Below are 19,537 nucleotides of genomic sequence, written 5' to 3' on the forward strand. Positions count from 1 at the left end.
TTTTGACAGAAAATTTAAAATGGCGGCCTGGAACCGTCAAAAAATACAACTTTTTTATTTGTCAATTTACAGTTGACGTCTCGGTGTCATTTTATGTTAAAATTTCCCGGAAAAGACGCTGGTGCAGTCGGTTTTTCGATATTTCAAAAACTAACAAAGTTAGACCTAAAATTTAACATTTTAACCATTTCTTTGCCAGGAACTTGGCCGGATTAAGAGATACATGAAATCTGACTAAAAAATATTTACAATATATGTTATATTATGGTAAAGGGAATTTGACGCCCTCTAGCGGCCAAACGGTGTTATCATTCAACTCATGTGGGGATATTTTTGGAAACCTTGAAATCTGATCTATCTTTTGTTTTCTATGACATTTTGACGTAACTTGTCAAATAAAGGAGTAATTTAGGGTCAAAGCAACGAGTGTCACAAAATATGTGATTTTATGATGAAAGAACTTTAACGCCCTCTAGCGTCCAAACGGCTTAAAATATCTCATTCTTTAAACTGATTTATAGTTGATATACAAGGGAATCGACAGTAATCTAAAAGGTTTCTCCAACTTTTCTATTTGTCAAGAAGATTTGCATCAAAAGCTTAGCATCTATGGCCTTAATCCTTTCGCAAATATTACCAAAGAAAATGTTTTCGGGACGAATTGTGCTGCACGCCTTAGATAAATCTGATTTAAATTCTTCCATTTCTTATACGATAAACTTATCCATATATAAAAGCTTTTTTGTGAGGAAAATCAATTTGATATGTTACATTCTAAACAGATTATCAATCAGCTGAAGTAATTGTATTTAAATCTCACTTGAATTTGATGGTTTATTAAACTCTAAAATTCTATTTTTTTGAAGCTTGACTCATTTCATACAAACTTTAACCAGAATGTCGTTTGGTGGAGACTACTGTACAATCTGGAGAAGTACTAAACACGTAAAATGTGTGTTATAACATTATGGTTTATTCTCGCTTGATACCACTTCGAGTTCTTAGGGCAAAAGCCATTAAGATGTGTGATTTATTTCTAGCAAATTTGAACCAAAATGAAATTCTTTTGAATAATACGTGAAGAAACTTGGTCAAAATGTATTTAAACAACTGGAAATATTAAGGGCCGATTGTAGAGGTTATAGTTAAACGTTAATCTGAAGTTGAAGAAGAAGGCTCTTTGGCTTTGTTAAAGAGTGTTTAAAATGCAGCCTCCGACATTTTTCCAATTTTCCGGAAAACGAAGAAAGATAATTTAATTTGGAAACCGGAAATAAGTTTTACATAAAATTCTTTAAAATTTTCCCCATTTAACCTACTCTGTAACTCTTACAGTTTTCGAGATCCCAATACATGTAAAAGCAATTTAGGACCCACTGCATCTCACTAATTGAGATATAAATGCAGAGTGGACTGAATTTTACACTTTCCACTTTAACACCCTGTAAATTGGTTATTTTAACGGTTACAGGGTGGTTTAATTTACCAATGTGTATTCCTTGAATTTTGATCACCCTATACAGTGTGTATAATGAAAATGTCAAATAATTCACTAATAATTGAAATATAAATACAAAGTGGAAATCAATCAATAAACCAATTTGTAGCCCTTGAAGTTTTCATTTGACCTCCCTATACGGTGTGTAAAGTGAAAATATGGAATGGATATCTGTGACGTCATGTAATTTTTGCCTTAGTCTTATTACTGTCAAATATATTTTTTTTAAGATATTTGGAGTTGTTTCAAAACATTTCTACATATTAATAAGGTACACAAAGTACATAAACAAGATTTTGTTTTATTACTTTACGATAAAATACACAGGTGTGGTAAATCCAAAAGCGACCATAGGAAAACCGTGTAACGGACAGAGAAAGGTAGGTAAATGCATGCGCGGGAGAAAGACACAAAACGAAAAAAATATCAAGTAGGCCATATTTTTAGCGCGCTGTTGCCAAACGCCGTAAGTATTCAATACCCTCGACAAACTTACTTACGGCGTTTGGCAACAGCGCGCTAAAAATATGGCCTACTTGATATTTTTTTCGTTTTGTGTCTTTCTCCCGCGCATGCAATTACCTACGTTTCTCTGTCCGTTACACGGTTTTCCTATGGTCGCTTTTGGATTTACCACACCTGTATAAGAAGCAATCTAATGTAAAATTAATAAATCTATAGTCTAAGAACTATCATTAGTTTTGTATTTCGTATTGGAAAGTCCATTAAACAGACCTCAAGTTTATAACTCAAAGTTTAAAATGATGTTGTACTTAAGTCTTTAATCGACTTAGTTTTACCATTCCGATAATGAAATTTGTTCTCTTCATTCTTTACTTTAATAGTGATTGAAGCTCCAATTTAACAATTTAGGCTTGATTGTTGTAACTACGAAACACATTGCTTTAAAAGGTTAGTAGTGATTTTACTCGCACAACTTGTACGCTGTTGGTACTGGTAAAAATGTCACAAAGATCGTCGTAAGTTCAAAAATGTTGAATTGTTTCAACAAAACGCTTTAAATAAATCTCGAATTTAAACTTGTGCGGCAGAAAATTAGATTAGAGATTCCGATAGTGTTTACCGTACCTAATTTATTTAAATCGGATCGAATTCTGTAGGATTTCATCGCGAATAAACCTCAAACTGGGACGTGTCACGACTTTGTATTAGAATGTGTAAATAATATTGTTTCAGTGGAAATTCACAGATAAAAAATCAAGTTTAGAGAATATTGTAATATGTAACGTGCCGATAGATAGCAAGTTGTAACGTCGATCAAGGCTAATAATGGAATGTCCAATTTGGGGCTTCAGCTATCTGATGTTATATGACACGTTGAAACTCATTTGGGAAGGCCTAGTATTAGGTTTTCCCATTTCACTAAATAAGCAATATAGACCGATGTTTTTCGGTTAAATGAAATCAGACTTCTATAATGCGACAGCCGGGGAACGTCGAAAAATCGATTCTCCATCAGGAAAGTTCTATTCGAATAATTATTTCCTTCTAATGAAGACGATTGTTTCCCGTCGAATTTTGTCCCCGGATAAAAGCGCATCCAATTCAACAGTCGATGGATTATTGTCCAACAAGTCGCCATCAACAAGTTTTGTTCGGCTAATGAATGGACTTAAACTGGCCAGATAATTGTGTTCAAAAAAGTATTCGAGCGTAAAGTCCAAACCACGGTAAATGGTGATAACGTCATCATCTGACTCTCCCCCTTTCTCTATCATCGAGCACATTTAAAGTTTTGTTATCATTCATATTTTAATACATTTTATATTCTTCCAGAATGTTGGGAGGTGTGGCTGGTCGCCATTTGTCAAGAAGACGCGGTTCATCGCCAGCTGTCAAATGGGAAGATGGCGCTATACCTGTCAGTCGGTACGCGCGACGCAGAAGGGCAGCTGTCACCACCTCGGATCACAAGAGTTGCGCCCTTATACAGACCAGACTTAAGCTGGGCGACATCATGTAAGTTGCGTCTTTGTTTATGGCGTGCGTCAGACAGAGCTAGCCAAAATAGTTTACGTCGTTTGTCTTAATTTACAGCGAGGGTTCGGACGACGCTAGTCAAACGGAACAGGAAACTGTAATAGAGTGAGATAGAACGATAAAAACTTGCAATTTCTAACCAATTAGGCTAGTGCTTTTCATTACTAACTCGGTCATTTTTACATCTGAGTGCATTAGAAACAGCTTCAAACACTTTAACTCCTAAATTGGAGGGTTACCAGGTGTTCTACACTGTTGTCACATCTATTTGCAACCAAGTATGTCAATTGTCAAAATGAGGAAGTTTTTAAATTTCATTTGTTAACAGCTTGAATTGACAGTTGCAATTTCAATTTTTTTAGGGTCACGTGACTGTTTTACTGAATTTCAACTTTTTCACGTTTAAAATTGTATTTATCAGGATCATGCGACCGTTTTAATCATTATTAAACTCAATTTCTTTATTAATTTAAACTTTGACAGACTTATTTGATGTCCCAGAAAATGTGTAGTTTCAAAACTGTATTCATTAGGGTCACGTGACTCTTTTGACATTTTTTCTTCAACAAAATTTTGTAAACTGCATTATTTGAGGGTCAGGTGACTGTTTTAATGATTGTTAAGTCTGGTTTACCAACGAGTTTTACCATATAAAATTATAGGTTTGATATTTAAAAAATCCTTAATCGGAATTTTGAAAAAAATCCTGGAGAAAAATGAAACATTTTAAAGTGTTTTTTTTTGCACTTATTTCACCTAATTTAAGGTCCTTTGGTATAAATATGCCCTTGGCTGTGCATTGGAACCCTCGTGGAGCAAAATAAAAAATTGCCAAAATTTCACTTTTTTCAAAAATTACATATTTTCAATTTTTGAATGATTATAACTTTTTTATTTGAACTCTTATAAATTTCACTATACCGCCATTAGAAAGAGGATAAAAAATACTACAAAATGAGCAAAAACTGGCCTCTCTAGCTTTTCGTGTTACCGAGATATTGAATTTCAAAAAATAGTAAAAAAAGACTCCCATCAACTTCAACTTCAAACATTCTTGTAACTGCATGACTTGGAGGTCAGGTGACTGTTTTAATGATTTTTTAAATCTGGTTGTTAATCAATCACAATTTACCAACGAGTTTTACCATATAAAATTATAGGTTTGGATATTTAAAAAAATTTTAATCGGAAATTAGTAGTAAGAAAAGTGAACAGTTGCAAACCAATGCACTAAAGCAAGATGGCAAAAAGCTTCATAGTCATGTGACCATTCACTAGGTCTCCCTTTGTACCATTTTTAAATTTTTTAGGTATTTAAATACCTCGCAAGTTGTACATATTACCAATCCACTAATCAATAATTAATAAAATTTTGCATGGATATTAGTACAAAATTAGCTATTTCGATCCTAAGCGGAGCATTTTTGGATGGTTTCACTGCACATAATACGCTCTAGAGTATGTAATTATGTTATGCAGATCGAAAACCAGCTAAATGGAAATGGAGGAATTATTATCCAGTCAAAGACCGATTAGTGGAATTTACCAGGACTACATAATCAATTTTGAATAATTAACTAAACTTTACGTTTCCCATTGGACTGGTAACACTCAAGGAAAAAATGCTTTGAACTACAATTTGCAAAATTATCCCTTAGTCGTGTTATTTCGCTGGCTTAATAAATGCAGGTTTTATCGATTCAATTTTTGAACTAAATTAGAAGTTCCCCTTAAGGGGAGGGTAAAATCACTTTGGTTTCGAGATAATTAAAATTAATGAGACACACAAAATCAAAACGATTCCGTTAGGAATGTCATATTCCGGGAAACTATTTCCAGACGATTGGATCAATTGTTCAAAAAGCAGTAGCGTGAGCTTGACAATCGTTTTAGAATTTAATCTGCGTCACTAATTTGATTTGTGAATATATCCAGAAACATCACTTATTTTGATAAACATCTTAAAATTATATTAGTCAAGACTTTTTTTTTAAATGAAAATAATTACTTTTGTGTAAAAACAACATACTTCCAGTAAAGAAATGAATATTACCAATAAAATTCTGGATTGGCAATGGGTTCTTAATTGTCTCCAATATTAATTAATATTTTTCTGGAACATTTTGAAGAAAATAACATGGTGGAAATATATTGATGATGTTTTCTCATTATATCCATTTGGTAATGATCATCTCAACCAATTTCTAACACACATAAACTCAATAGAAAACACAATCAAATTTACAAAATAACGAAAAAAGACATAAACAAATTTGAAACAAAAGTATACAGAAAACCACACAAATAAATATTTAAACTATAAATCCAATCATCCAATAATGGTAAAAAAGGGTATTGTAAAAAGTTTATTTGATAGAGCCAAAATTATTTCCAATAATGAACAACATCCATAACAGGAATAATGATTTTTTATTTATTTATTTATTAATAAATATTTTAGAGATTTAGAACATCCAAAACCATATGGAAATCAAAATGAAATTTTACCTTTTACAAATCTTTTTATACTTTACATTCCAGGTGTATTTAACAAAATCAAACGAATTGCTAAAAAATATAACATTAGAACAATATTTAGAACTCAAAACTTGTCTTGTTTGAAACGATTAGGTTAATGTTATTTTTAACAGTTGAAAATAGTGCAAAATTCCATTTTTTGAACAAACCTTTCTGAACAAACTAACAAAAAAGAAATAGTCAAGACTTTATTCTGAACATACAAAGTCAAATTGTACTTTCTCTATTATGTTGTGCTTTACAAAACGTTGAACTAATGATTCAGCAACCAAACTTTCGGTCCGAAATGGTCGATCGACGGCAAAATGAGCTTTCTGGCAAAGCCAAACACGTAAAGCCCGGAGCTTTCCCAATTGCTCAACACACGGAAAATCGTCATACTGAAGTCAACTGTAAATGCAAAGATAAAACGTTCATTATAGTGATTCATAAAGCTTAATATTCGGGCGCTGAGATGCTATTCTATTGTTTTCAATAGAAATAAATTCCGTACAAATATGGCGTCTTTGAATTGCATACTAAGATCCTTAAGTAATTATTTAATAAGCGTCATTGAATCCCCGCTCTCTGTTGTTCAAGGAAAAACCGACAATTTAAAAAGTTATACAGGAAACACGGGTGATTAATAAAAATGCCTTTAAGGAGAAGAATTTTAAAATACATTTTCTCCCTAGCATATTCCTAAAAAGATTGGTAGGGTCTGGACCAAAGTAGTCTTTTAGGATGGTGTAATATAAAGCCAACAAATTGAGCACGATATTATGGTTTCAAAATGACTGTTCTTCACAATCTGCGATGGTATGATACACCAATTTTAACAAACCACTCTAAGAGTAATTAAATAGTTTGTCTGAATCTAAAATGAACATTTTTGATGAACAAAAAATCACTCTGATTAACAAATGCAGCAAATTTCTGCACTTATTGCAATGACTACATCTGCGCTTAATCATTTTAATGGATTTGTGTTGCTTTAGTAGATTTGCCTGGTAATTCAAATTGAACGTTTTTTTTTTAACTGTATTTTTGTGTACAACTCAATTCATTTGTTTAATGCGATTTTTTTAGCCTTTTTCAAAATTGACTAGTTGGGTTAGTCCTTGCTCTAAATCCGTTAAGTCTAGAGTTCCCGGACAAATCCTAAGATAACATCAAACAAGTCCATAAATCTAAGTTCTGAAAAAGCTTCTGATAAGAATGCAATTTCCATTTGGAAAACAACTTGAAAAACGGAACTAACTCAGTCCTGTCAAACTACAAACTTTAAGAGCATAGTTGGGAAACAATTAGCATTTTCCAGGTTCAAATTTTCCAACTAGGCAGTGCCCTCTGGCAGGATTGTGTGGAAAGTACGGAAGGGAATCGATTCAGGAAAAACTCCACTTTCGTTGCCAAGATGGCGCATGTTGGAAATTGATTTCTCTGTTCTGTTTGATATCAAAATATACCAACTTTAACGCATAGATGGCACTCAATCGTCCACATTTTGACAGAAGACTGTGTTGCTCTAATACAGTTTTAAGGCAGGTAAACTCATTTGTAATCAGTGTTGCCAACCCTTAAATGATATAATTTCTCCAAAAAGGTTTTACTAAAACTTTACAGTTTTTTTTTGGTTTTTTGAAGTTTTTCTTCTACTTTCTTATACTTTGTAAGTGTCTACACTACGTCGATTTTTTGTTCTTAAAACGAACAGAATTTTGTCTATTAAGTCACAGTTTTTTTCTTAAATTTTATAGCTTCATAGAGTGGTATTAGACAGCATTTTGACACATGGAACTAGATCTAAAGAAAACAGCTTCTTCATAAAGCTTTATAAAACATTCAATTTGAATTTTAACTGATTGTACTAGTTTTGTCATTTTGTAGCTTTATGGAGAAGATTTGAATAGTTTCCAAGTTTATAACATGACAATAAACAGATACACATCACGATTGTCTTGTTTCTATTCATGAACCTATAAACAAGCATTTAATATGATTTACAACTGTATTAACTATAACAGTGATTTTAAGCAGGTTTTGTAGTTTTAAAAAGCTTCATGGAGTGGTATTTGACAGTTTAATAGCTCTATGGGTCCGATTTTGTTTTCTCAAATTTCTAGATGTGGTTCGAATTTCCCTGAGGTGGGTAATTTGGCAACACTGTTTACAACGCAAAGAAGTATTTTTTTTTTTTGGTTGGAATTTTCACTGAATACATCCCTGTGTCAGAAATAGCGTGGTGGATTTGAAAGCGCGCGCACCGGAAACACCATGGCATCCGTTCCACCACGTCGAAGCCGACTTTTCGCTCATTCATGATTTCCATTGCCGCACTATATGGCAAACACGCAATATCCAGGACTACTATTTTCCTAAACCTCCAAAAATATCCCATAAACTCAAACAAAAATTAAAAAATCGTATCGATTTTGTACCGGTCTTACCGAACTTGTTAAGGTACACCTTGGGGTTTCAATAGCATTCAATAATGCGGCATTTATTCAATAGCTATATGGAAAACCTTTTGGTTGCACGTAATTCCCTGAAAGAGTACAATAAGAGTTTCGAACAATAAAAGGCAACGTATTCAGGTAAATGGATAATGTTATTGATTTATGCGATATTTCTTGAATGCAATAAGAAAAAAGTTAATTAATTTTGCCAGTGAAAGAGGTGGAAAAACTTTTGTATAAATTCTTCTTTAGGGGGTGAAAAGTGGGAGATGACAACACTGGAACTATCCAACAAAGTATAAAATAAAAACTAAAAAATCTTCATTCACTTTTTAAGAAACTCTATACTTTCGAAATAATATATTCCTGAAACTTTCCGACAGATTTGCATGAATGTAGTTATAAACTTGAAGGTAAGAAATTTAATGCGGATTTCCTGCTGCAAGCCCGGCCCTGCTATTTCTACTACAACCCCACGAGGACGCTTGCCCTTATTCCTGCGACGCCCTGCAACCACTGTTGTCACATTTTTTAAATTTAATGCAGTATTTGAAATAACCAATCACGACTACCCCACACCCAACATTTACTCAAAAAACATTGAACAATGAGTCAATTCCTGAGGTTGTGGTGGATTCCTGATATTTTGATCCAGGTTTAAGCTTAAGTTGGGATTTAGGGAACCAGGTTTGTGACGTTATGGACCAGAACACCGTTTAACCTTATAATGTCCATATTCCTGCTCCTTGAAAAGTTCTTATCCACTTTGTCCAAATCTGAGTTTTTCAAGTGGAAATTGAAGCTTCTGAGGCTTGTCTGAGAGAATAAAATTGAAGAGAAACTTCTAACTGAATCTTAGAATCAGATAAGCTTTTCTATATAACTGACATTTAATATGTCATTAACTGAAGGTGTTTCTTCATATGCTTCATCACGTAATGTTGTATCCCCGGTCCCAGGAACTTCTTCAGAGACTTAGAAGGTTTAAGCTTTCTGAAAACTACATCAAAGCTCTACCATACCATTTGCCTGTCTTTTGACATTATACTTTATAGTATTTTATATCATTTTGGATGTGGCAACATCGTTTGTAACGCAATCTCGTGCAACCCCGAACCGATCCGGCTTCATCCGACGTTTTCCCCGTTTTAACCCTCAACTCACTGCGGGCGGGTGCGAAAAACCACCGTTTTGTTCGTCGGTTTCACCCCCGATACATAAAACGCAAAAAACACCGATACAGACGCAAAGAACCAAGGAAAAACGACTAATAGAACCGGCCACAGCATGTTTTGTGGTCACGTGTAATTCGGGGGTGCGTGCGGACACTCGAGTCAGTGCAGTGTCGGTACCAAAGAGGAACCATGCCGGACGGGACAGGTCGAAACGTGACACCTAGTGCCAGCGGACACGGGATTTCTAGGCTATTTTAACGCAAAATGGAGATATGTCCTTTTAATTTTCGGATACTAAAGGTCAGTCTTTTCACAGGTAAAGAAGTTGTAGTCCAGAAAGTTTCAGCCTCAACATCTACAATCACAATCGATATTTTCATATCCGTTTTTGAGATACAGAAAGTTTAAATCATACGTATCAAAGTTGTGTTAAAATTTTAATTCTGTTTCAATTAGTTTCAGTTTGAAGCTAAAAGGAAGTTGCCTGGCTCATTGCAACGTCATTATTATTGGCTGTCAAAATACTAACTCCTGTCATTTTTTAATTGTCAATTCTGTAGGCTTTTAATGTCAATTTATCTATCTATTTATTGTGTCATGAATAAACTGACCAAATCTTGGTTTGCAAACGACTCTCCTGTTATATCAAAAAGTTGTCAAAATTGACGTTTCCTATATGTGGACTGTTTTGACAATAGAGTTGTCAATAATTTTTAAATTTGATTGTCTTACACTGGCAAAATGTAATCTTGAATCAATTTAATAACCAGTTCAAAAAAGCCTTTTTTAAATTTGATTGATTTAGTTTAGGATGTTTTTGACTGTATTAAGAGGTTGTTTTTCATAACTCTAATAATTAATACACTTTCTACTTCAAACGGTGGTTAATAAAATGTTTCGAGGAAATCCTATTTTCAGACAATGCAGTCCTTGATTAATTTTTTCTTTATTACTTACCTTGATTATAGAAAAATTATATTATCATCTATGAATAGTTTTAATTGAACTTAAATTTGTAACTCTGTACGTTCACGATTTGTACCTACTTATTGACTTCCTCAGATAACTAAAATAAGTGGTAAAAACATGGTTTATTTTACTCTGGGCATTCCTTTAAGTAAACAGTATAAAAACCAAAATATCTGATTTATTATTGCTGTTTCAGCTTTCTTCCAATATTGTTTGTGTGTGATTGCGTGCCATTTACGTGTATTTAGTTAGTGTAAATTGCAAATAGGACAGCATCCTTGACCCATATCCTTGGACAGTTTAGGGCCATTGCAAATATGCATCTAGGGACGTAAACAACTTGAAGGTAAATAAGTCCTTTGTGTCTTCTAGCATCTTCTCATAGTTAAAGGCAGTTTAAAGTGGCTGGTGTCATTACATATACGACGCAACAACATTGGATTTCGAATGAAACCTTGAGAAAGCAATAGTTAATGTGCTATTTTTAGTCACAAGTACTAAATTATTTAGATCAGGTGGAATTAAGGGCACAGGTTAGAACAGTTTTAGGCAATTAACTATCTAGATTGATAGTAGATAAACAACTTAATTAAGTTTACTTCTTAATAAATTTAAGCATATTCAATCAGTGTTACGTCATCGCATTGTACTTTGATCTCGGTTTGTGTCTTTTATGGCCAATCGCAGCACTGCATTTTTTCGACCAATCACAAACTACCTACTGTACTGACCTTTACGACTGAACTGTCTAAATGACAAATTATTTTAATAAAGTAAATAAAGAAAACGTGTTATCTGAGTTATCTACAGTGTGGTTAAAAAAATCTTAATAGTGATGTCTTCAAAACATAAACTGAACACGTGACAATTTCAATAAACAGAACAGATAGAAGCCGATATTGTCGAAAATAATCGGAACGATAGATTGGAAAAGGGGAAGGAATCTAGGCCGTTGCCCTCCTGACACGTATTCGTGTGCACCACGTGGCAACGTCGCTGCCAAGTATCGATTGGTTGCAGCATTTTCAGCGACCCGTGGAGCCCGTTTTCTTTGATCAACCGCCCGAAAAAAATGAAAAACACGGAAAAACTGTCGCCGACTGTCGTGGAAAAACTTTCCACATCGGATATGGTTTACTGGTGTAATTAGTTCACCATTTGCCTGGTAGTTAGTCGATAAAAAAATTCATACATAATCAAGTAGGAGCTTGTTTATGTCACACACCAGTTTTCAAGGGGTGAATTAATAGGTCTGTTCGCAGAGAGAATTTCCAACTAGTGAAATCAGAGAAATAGAAAAAAATCCGTTGGCCACAAGTCAGAAAACGTCATAGTCATGTGAGCATTCAACCAATGAAACTCTGAGTTGGAAACCTAATAGTTCCTCAATATGAGTGACAAAAACTAACTACTAAACTAACTTTTTGTTTTTTGCTACCGATAGATGAAGCAATCGCTCCCAGTATTGCCGTGTCAGTTGTTTTGTTTATTTTATAGGAGAGCATTCGGCAACATGGCATCAGGGTGTTTTACAGGTTAGCAAAGGACAGAAATATATTGATTGACAGTTGACGTTGACAGTGGTTCAGTTGTTTACCGATTTGACAAGACACAGAAGAGTGAGGTTAAGCTGGAAAAAGCAAAATATAAACAAGAGACAAGAGCGGAAAAATTAAATCAGTTAATACTATACTTGAATAATTGTGTTGTTGGTACTGTTGGTAGTGATTCTGAACTGTGTGTGCTATTTTCTTGATGGTAAGCCTGCAAAGTAAGGTAAGCAGCCACCGCAGCAAATCTCTGTATGTCTCATAAAACGTTTATCAGCCGCTGTTTGCCCTCATTGTACTGTTTAAACTTTTTCGGTTACCAGAAATATCAAAATATGAAAAACACAAATACAACCCACACAAAATAATAACCTAATTGGTAAATTTAAGTTACAACGGGAAAAGTTTGAAGAAACTTTCAACAAACGCCAAACAACCAAAATTATGAATTTCTAAATGGCGTTGCGGATAGCGCCAATGGTGAATTTTCTCGAATTTTAACGATTACATACGTTAATGACATAAAAACAGTTAAAAAACGCTGTATTCTTTTAAAACTATTATCACATCCGTGATAGGTTCACACAGAATGAATAGCCGAATCCTAGTGAATGTAGTTAATACTACAATGATTTTAGTCTGATGATGCCCAGTCAGGTTTTGATGAAACAAACAAGTCAAGAAATTAGTTGATATTTTGCTGATTGCCATTTGTCCCTCCTATTTGAATCAAAGGCCTTATAAAACTGAGGGCAACTGAAAATTTTTGTTTGTTTAACTGAAACAGATTTGGAGAGAGAAATCTGTAAACAGAACCGCATTGGTGAACCAATATCGATAAATCTGGAAAAATATGGAACGGTTAGGCGCCCGACGTTCTCCAACATATAAAATCCGGAAAACTTGCCAACTTTAAAAGTCGTCGTCTAGTCGGCTGACCCTCTTCATTTGCTTCTCTATTTTTAGCCATTCCTTATTTACCCAACTGTGAAAGATATACGCAGATAAACTATACCGAATAGACGTAAAACCTGGTGATTTTTTGTTGCAGGTTGGCCGCCGCCCACGAGGCGGCAGCACTACAGGCCGCGCAAGGCACATCTTCCGGCAGACAGTTCGCGGGGGCGGGCGGCACCTTCTTGGGCGGGGCGCTGGGCGGCTCGTCAGCTGACGCGATGGGCGGCCAGCAGGCCCAACATCCAGGCGGCTCTACATCGTTGTTTCTCTTGTCCGAAGAGAACATCATCCGGAGATACACCAGGTTTATTATCGAGTGGCCATATCCTTTTTTATACAAACCAACCTTTTCTTTATTAATTAACTACATTACAGATACAATCTTAGACTAAAACCACTAGGAAATTGGTAGGGTAGATTCACAGTTCACCTTTTGTGGTTGTTTGAGCGTTCTTGGAGAATAATCTCTCAATATCCTCCACCATACTGGTAGGAGACGTAGTAGGGGCGTATCTCTCTACCACCTGACCTTTTTGATCAATCAGGAACTTGGTAAAGTTCCACTTGATACCGTCCACCAAAAATCCACCTTGCTGAGACTTCAGGTACTTCCAGAGCGGATGGGCGTTTTCTCCATTTACAGTGACTTTAGAAAACAAGTCAAACTTAACCCCTGAAAATAATTCATTTGTAAAAATTTAAAAGATTGAGAATAAGGTTAAAACCTTTTGATTGAGCGAAACGTAGAATGTCTTCATTGTCTCCAGGTTCCTGTCCACCAAATTCGTTGCTTGGGAAAGCCAAAATTCTGAGACCTTCGCTTTTTCCATATCTTTGATAAAGATAGTTGAGTTGTTCGTAGTTGTTGTGTGTCAGTCCGCATTCTGATGCTACATTAACTATGATGCACACGTGACCCTAAAATTGTTTTGTTACGTCATGATTTTTGGTCTGTTTTGTCACTTGTCATATTGCCGGCCATTTTGTTCAATGACAGTTACGTTCAACAAATAACGCTCGAAATGTAACTTATTCCTAAATTATTTGTACAATAGGTTAAAAGATCAACACTGCCAATGCAATCAATTATTTTCCTACTTGCTTACGTACATATAAACGGCAGCCCACATTTATAGATTACAAAAACAAACATGACAGACAGTGTTGCCGTTTTTGATTGCTCACCCGATATTTGTCCAAAGAAACCTCCTTGCCGTAGATGTCAGTCGCCGTAAAATCGTAAATCGACTTGGCTTTGGTGTAATCGACCTGGCCCCAACTCGAACCGCATTCTAGGCACAACAGTATGGCAACAGCGCAAACACGTGTTCCGTACATCGATTATAAATTGTATGTGTAAAATGTTGTAATGAAATTGTCGGAATTAGGTTTAATGGCTCAAATTGCTGGTAAAAAGGATTTGTAGATTGAAAGTATGCAGGATGTGGAGCTTTTGTTAATTTCGTGACGATGACGCGTTGGTAGTATATGCTTGACTGGGCATTTGCAGCTAGATGGGGCACCGCGCGCAACTTTCCTCTCTCTCTCAAGTCGTACTGTAACTTTTTATTGTTATCAATTAGTGTTGGAACGAATCGGTGTTCTAAATTGGAATTATAATGGCTGAGCGTAAGATGATTTGAAGATTTCAAAGTCAAAATTATGATTTGACTTGTAAACCAAAGATCACGTGACAAGTGTCAATTGATTGGTTCTGTTTGAGAATTCCACTGCTTTATTCCTTCTTTCAGTCCATTTTTTTCTTCTGCAGGATTTTTAACTGGTAAAAACTCTTCTCATCCTGGAGATAATTAAGACACTTTTGGAGACATATTTTGACTCATGACACGACTTACTGGCATATGATTTTCAATAATGTCAAGATTCATCAATTACACTACTTGGCAACCCACACGAACTTTTGAAAACTTAATTGTTGACTCAAAAGTTGTAACTTTTACTAAACTTCATCGAATGAAGTTCAGCTTCATTGTTCTCTTCTTTCATAGCGTTAAACATGCCAAGATTGGCGATCTAACAAGGAGTCGAACGGGAAAACGTGGCATAAAGCCCACAAAGACTAATCCCTTATTGAAACTAGGTCAACAACTCTATTTTGCACTGTCCATATACATAATATCGACTTTGCACAATACGGTCGAGCTTAACAGGATAGAATTAGAATAGTGTCATCTTTACCGGACAGGACAGTGCCGTAGGTTTGTCAGACACAAATGCAGTTTATTTGACTGGTGACTTTACTTAAAACTATAGATCTGATGCAGTTTGCTTAAAACTCTTACAAACTACTTCTAAAAAACTAGGCCTACGGCACTGCCACGATGCTTTAGTATAGAATTTAGATTGGGCAATCGATATAGAAAAGGTCTCTTAGAGGGTTTTTGCCTTATTTGCATTTTCTCACAAATAGGTTTTCTTCAAGCCTGTCAGTTGCACATACTGGGTGGAATTAGGCTGAAGAGACCTGAAAAGTCAGTCAGATAAGTTTCATTGTTCCCTGTATATTTAGAGCAAAACACATAGTTGCCAAAATTATAGAACCTTGAAAGATTAAGCCTCAAACTGCATATTTGTTGTAATTTCTGTCAACTAAATTTTAGGTCTTAACGACATTTTTCAAAATTTGACAAATATTTAAACCTGTAACTTAACAGCTTACTAGAAAACCATACTTTCTATAAAATGGCAAAAATCTTAGTAAAATATGTTTTGAAATATTCTATTAAATTCTCCATGTGACTGATGGTTTGGAATTTGTGTATATTTTACTTTATTCAAGTAATATTTTCTTAACAATATATCCACTCCGTTTGAATACGCCGTACTTTTGACAATCATTGCCAACTGCGTAGTGTTAGCACTGGAAGAACACCTGCCTTGTGCCGACAAAACTGCGTTAGCACAAAAATTAGTAAGTTCTCCAAAAAATCAGTTCCCAGCGATTTGAAACTTGGTCACTCACAATAATTTCTTTCAGGAAAAAACCGAAGTCTATTTCTTAGGAATATTTTGTGTAGAGGCCTCCCTTAAAATTCTAGCTTTAGGATTCGTACTGCATCGCGGATCTTACCTTAGAAACATCTGGAACATCATGGATTTCTTCGTAGTGCTAACGGGGTAAGTGCCACTTGGACTAATTCTACTAGACTATGCACAGACCCTCCCTCCGCGGTTTCTTCCTCTTTTTCTGTCTCTCTAAACCGCTTAACGACAGGTCAATGACAGTCTTCGCAGAGGCCAACGTGGACGTCGACCTGAGGATGTTGCGCTCGTTTCGAGTGCTGAGACCGTTGAAGTTGGTGTCGAGGATACCAAGTAAGGGCCGAAACGTCGCCCTCTGTTTTGTCACTAGTTTTGTTAGAGTTGCGGTTGATTTAGATGGCGCTAGAACGAGTTTGATGGTCGTCAGTTGCAGGGGATTCTAGATGTTTAGTTTTTTTCCGAAATTAGTTGGATTTTAGCATATTATTGTCTTGCTATCATTTGAAGGAGTAATAAAAGTGCACAAACAACACAATGATATGCTCAAACAATTGTGTAGTGTGGTAGTGATAGGTGTTAAATTCAGAAATTTTAGTTTATCAATATTTAGTTTGAAAATAGATTTCAAAAATTCTAAAATTTAACTTATCCAAACTTACATTTTAGACTTAGAAAAGTTAGACAGTGTTTTGTAGTAGTGCTAGACAGCTAGTTTTGTTTCTAGGTTTCTCACCCTGTTCCCACAAGACTTAGAAACCGTCGACCTCCGCACCTTGCGAGCTATCAGAGTACTTAGACCATTGAAGCTAGTCTCTGGCATCCCTAGTAAGTAGCCATCTAGAAAAGCCTTAGACCATCAACATAGCTTTAGACTAGTCAGCAGCATACTAATTTTTTCAAATCCTACATATAATTGATCGAACGTAATGAATTTAGGTTTGCAAGTGGTGCTGAAGTCCATCATAAAAGCCATGGCGCCCTTACTCCAAATAGGATTATTAGTTTTATTCGCCATTGTGATATTCGCCATAATTGGACTGGAATTTTACTCTGGAGCCTTACACAGAACCTGTTATAGTTTATATGATATAGGCAAGTAACAATCCAGTAAGTCCTAAACTGTTTACACCTAACGATCTCTGTAGAAGAAATAGTGAGAGAGAACGATGAAGAAGTGCCCTGTAATACCGATAATGAAACGGAAGCTAAGTCGCAGGGCAGCAACTGGTGTAGGGACGGCAACAGCGTCTGCCTGGAACGGTGGCAAGGACCAAACAACGGCATTACATCTTTTGATAATATCGGATTCGCCATGTTGACTGTATTTCAGTGCATTACTATGGAAGGCTGGACCGCCATTTTGTACTGGGTATGTCCCATTTTTTTCCTCTTCTACCTTACCATAAAAAATCGCTTTTTCAGATGAACGACGCAGTAGGAAGCTACTACAACTGGATGTACTTCGTGCCCTTGATAGTGTTAGGCTCATTTTTTATGCTGAATCTAGTCCTCGGTGTGCTCAGTGGGTAAGTGCCGGTGCCCCCATCCAGTTGGCAGCAGTAGAAATTGTAAGAATTGCAGTGAATTCTCGAACGAACGTTTGAGAGTTGAACGAAGAGCAAAATTCCATAAAACACGCTCGAAAAAAATGTTTACTGAAAGTTTCGACAGATATCTGACCTGGATTACCAAAGCAGGTTCAATAATAATTTGTTTAACTTGGAGTAACGCTAGAGTTAGATAAAAAGTATCCAATGTTTCTAAAAGAAGCAGTTTCACAGAAGCAGATGCTTTACAATGCAAATAAATAGTATATTACGTAACTAGTGCTGTAAGAAGCATTTTACACACGATATGGAAAAAGTTACCATGAGTGCGTGAAATGCCTTAGAGCACGTATGACGTTATATACTTTACCTACGACCAAGTGTAAATTTCTGACTCATATAATTTAGAATATTTTTTTTTTATAAAAAAATATATTTTTAACATATTAACATCATATAGAGACTTGTGTTACATTGTTGCTATTATACACATCAGTTGAATTATTATTAGTATTACTTTCAGTAGCATATTATATGTATTTGCTATTGCAGATGATATTCTAGACGAACCGGAATTTATACTTATAACTTTAAAACTGTATAAACAATCTAATATACTTTGATAAAGCAAGAGCATTAGAACAATTAGTTTTTGGTGCGTAAAGAGGGTCATTACGTAACGGAAAACGATGCGTAATTAGCTATTTACACTGAGGTCGTAGGTAAAATTGTATATAATTATTGCTAAGTAATAAAAGTAGTTGGCTAATTCCTGCACTTGCTCTAATTTAGTGAGTTCGCAAAAGAACGAGAGAAAGTAGAAAATAGGCAAGAGTTTCTGAAACTCAGAAGGGCAGCACAGCTAGAACGTGAACTAAACGGTTACGTGCAATGGATCTGTAAAGCTGGTAAGCTAGAGTTTGATTGATAATCCGAATTTTATACTATTTTAATCAATACCTAAACAGAGGAAGTGATTCTTGCCGAAGAAAGAACGACCGAAGAAGAAAAAATGCATATAATGGAAGCTAGGAGACGAGCGGCTAAAAAGAAGAAACTGAAAAAAATTGGCAAGAGCAAGAGCACCGATACTGAGGAGGAACAAGAAGAGGAAGATGTGGCTGATGATGGTAAGAAGAGTAGATCTTCAGCTTTGTTCCGTCAGATGATGGAGCGAAGTTTTTGTTCTTAGAATAGTCTCCTAGGAGATTTTCTACTTTGGAGTTTTAATACCCCTTTAGCTGGTTAGATGCGAAACATCCCAGATAAAATCCATTTCAATCAAGCAACTTTAATTAGTTGGGACGTTTCGCATTTGAGTGTTACGTCATTACTGATACAAGTTTTTAATTCCCAGTGTTTCTTACAGAATCTAACAAAAAGCTAAAAGGTACGCTGCTGGAAATAATAATTTTTGTAAAACTGGCAATTAGTTTGACTCTTAAACTGCATTACACACTGAGCAAATATTGTAGACTGCTTAAACTGATTTGTCTTCCAAAAAAAAATCAAACAACAAACAAGGAAAGAAACATGTAACAACGGGCTTTTGGCTGGTACCCAGTAATTTTACTTCAATTTAGTATATTATATAGTTTTTGGGTAGATTTTTCTAAAGTTACTGATCACGTATAGTTTTATAGACTTTTCTGTTTAATAGATTTTTAGGTGACCAGTGCTTTGATTATTTTTTTTTTTTAACGAACTAGTGTTGCAACTTTATAGATTCGTTTAGTCTAGGTTTAGATCTTAGATACTACTCCTCCTAGTGGTTTATCGTAGAATGGTAGACTCTATCTTTTTACTAACCCTATTTTTTTATATACATAGATGTAGTAGTCAAGGTGAGTATTACGTACAG

General features: G+C 35.3%; 2 protein-coding genes and 1 long non-coding RNA gene across 50 annotated transcripts in view; 1 reads left to right on the top strand and 2 right to left on the bottom strand.

The window, feature by feature from the left end:
- Positions 1–19,537, top strand: part of cac (calcium voltage-gated channel subunit cacophony) — a 67,593-nt gene that overhangs the window by 26,747 nt on the left and 21,309 nt on the right. For 9 of the 47 annotated variants that reach the window (XM_081984473.1, XM_081984447.1, XM_081984455.1 and 6 more), the window contains exons 1-13: positions 2,432–2,478; positions 3,296–3,478; positions 3,557–3,604; positions 13,221–13,447; positions 15,952–16,058; positions 16,125–16,264; positions 16,854–16,954; positions 17,066–17,221; positions 17,275–17,498; positions 17,552–17,655; positions 18,469–18,584; positions 18,645–18,806; positions 19,046–19,066. In XM_081984473.1, the coding sequence (XP_081840599.1) occupies positions 2,462–2,478; positions 3,296–3,478; positions 3,557–3,604; positions 13,221–13,447; positions 15,952–16,058; positions 16,125–16,264; positions 16,854–16,954; positions 17,066–17,221; positions 17,275–17,498; positions 17,552–17,655; positions 18,469–18,584; positions 18,645–18,806; positions 19,046–19,066 (1,606 nt within the window). In that variant the 5' untranslated portion in view covers positions 2,432–2,461. Of the gene's footprint in view, positions 1–2,427; positions 2,479–3,295; positions 3,479–3,556; positions 3,605–9,621; positions 9,967–10,802; positions 10,966–12,372; positions 12,396–13,220; positions 13,448–15,951; positions 16,059–16,124; positions 16,265–16,361; positions 16,463–16,853; positions 16,955–17,065; positions 17,222–17,274; positions 17,499–17,551; positions 17,656–18,468; positions 18,585–18,644; positions 18,807–19,045; positions 19,067–19,537 lie in introns of those variants that run through there. The other 38 variants (XM_081984474.1, XM_081984449.1, XM_081984471.1 and 35 more) reach the window with 16 other exon arrangements.
- On the bottom strand, positions 6,211–10,704 carry LOC145732328 (uncharacterized). 2 transcript variants are annotated; one of them, XR_014178996.1, is made up of 3 exons: positions 10,608–10,704; positions 8,467–8,564; positions 6,211–6,427 (listed from the first exon to the last, which is right to left on the bottom strand). It is a non-coding gene; the product is annotated as an uncharacterized LOC145732328 (long non-coding RNA). The 2 variants fall into 2 exon arrangements; XR_014178997.1 differs by lacking the exon at positions 6,211–6,427 and adding an exon at positions 7,027–8,400.
- LOC145732326 (uncharacterized) lies at positions 13,454–14,644 on the bottom strand. The gene is made up of 3 exons (XM_081984506.1): positions 14,312–14,644; positions 13,852–14,044; positions 13,454–13,799 (listed from the first exon to the last, which is right to left on the bottom strand). The coding sequence occupies exons 1-3, from the start codon at positions 14,462–14,464 to the stop codon at positions 13,546–13,548; spliced, it is 600 nt and encodes a 199-aa protein (XP_081840632.1). The 5' UTR covers positions 14,465–14,644; the 3' UTR covers positions 13,454–13,545.

The sequence above is a fragment of the Ips typographus genome, linkage group LG8 (assembly GCF_016097725.1).
Source record: "Ips typographus isolate SLU linkage group LG8, UJ_Ityp_2.0, whole genome shotgun sequence".
In the NCBI taxonomy this organism is placed as follows: domain Eukaryota; kingdom Metazoa; phylum Arthropoda; class Insecta; order Coleoptera; family Curculionidae; genus Ips; species Ips typographus.

Coding starts and splice junctions, on each gene's coding strand:
- LOC145732326 (XM_081984506.1), bottom strand. CDS start 14,464: ATGTACGGAACACGTGTTTGCGCTGTTGCCATACTGTTGTGCCTAGAA. Junction 14,045..14,311: donor TTTCTTTGGACAAATATCGG/GTGAGCAATCAA, acceptor AAACAATTTTAG/GGTCACGTGTGCATCATAGT. Junction 13,800..13,851: donor ACGTTTCGCTCAATCAAAAG/GTTTTAACCTTA, acceptor AATTATTTTCAG/GGGTTAAGTTTGACTTGTTT.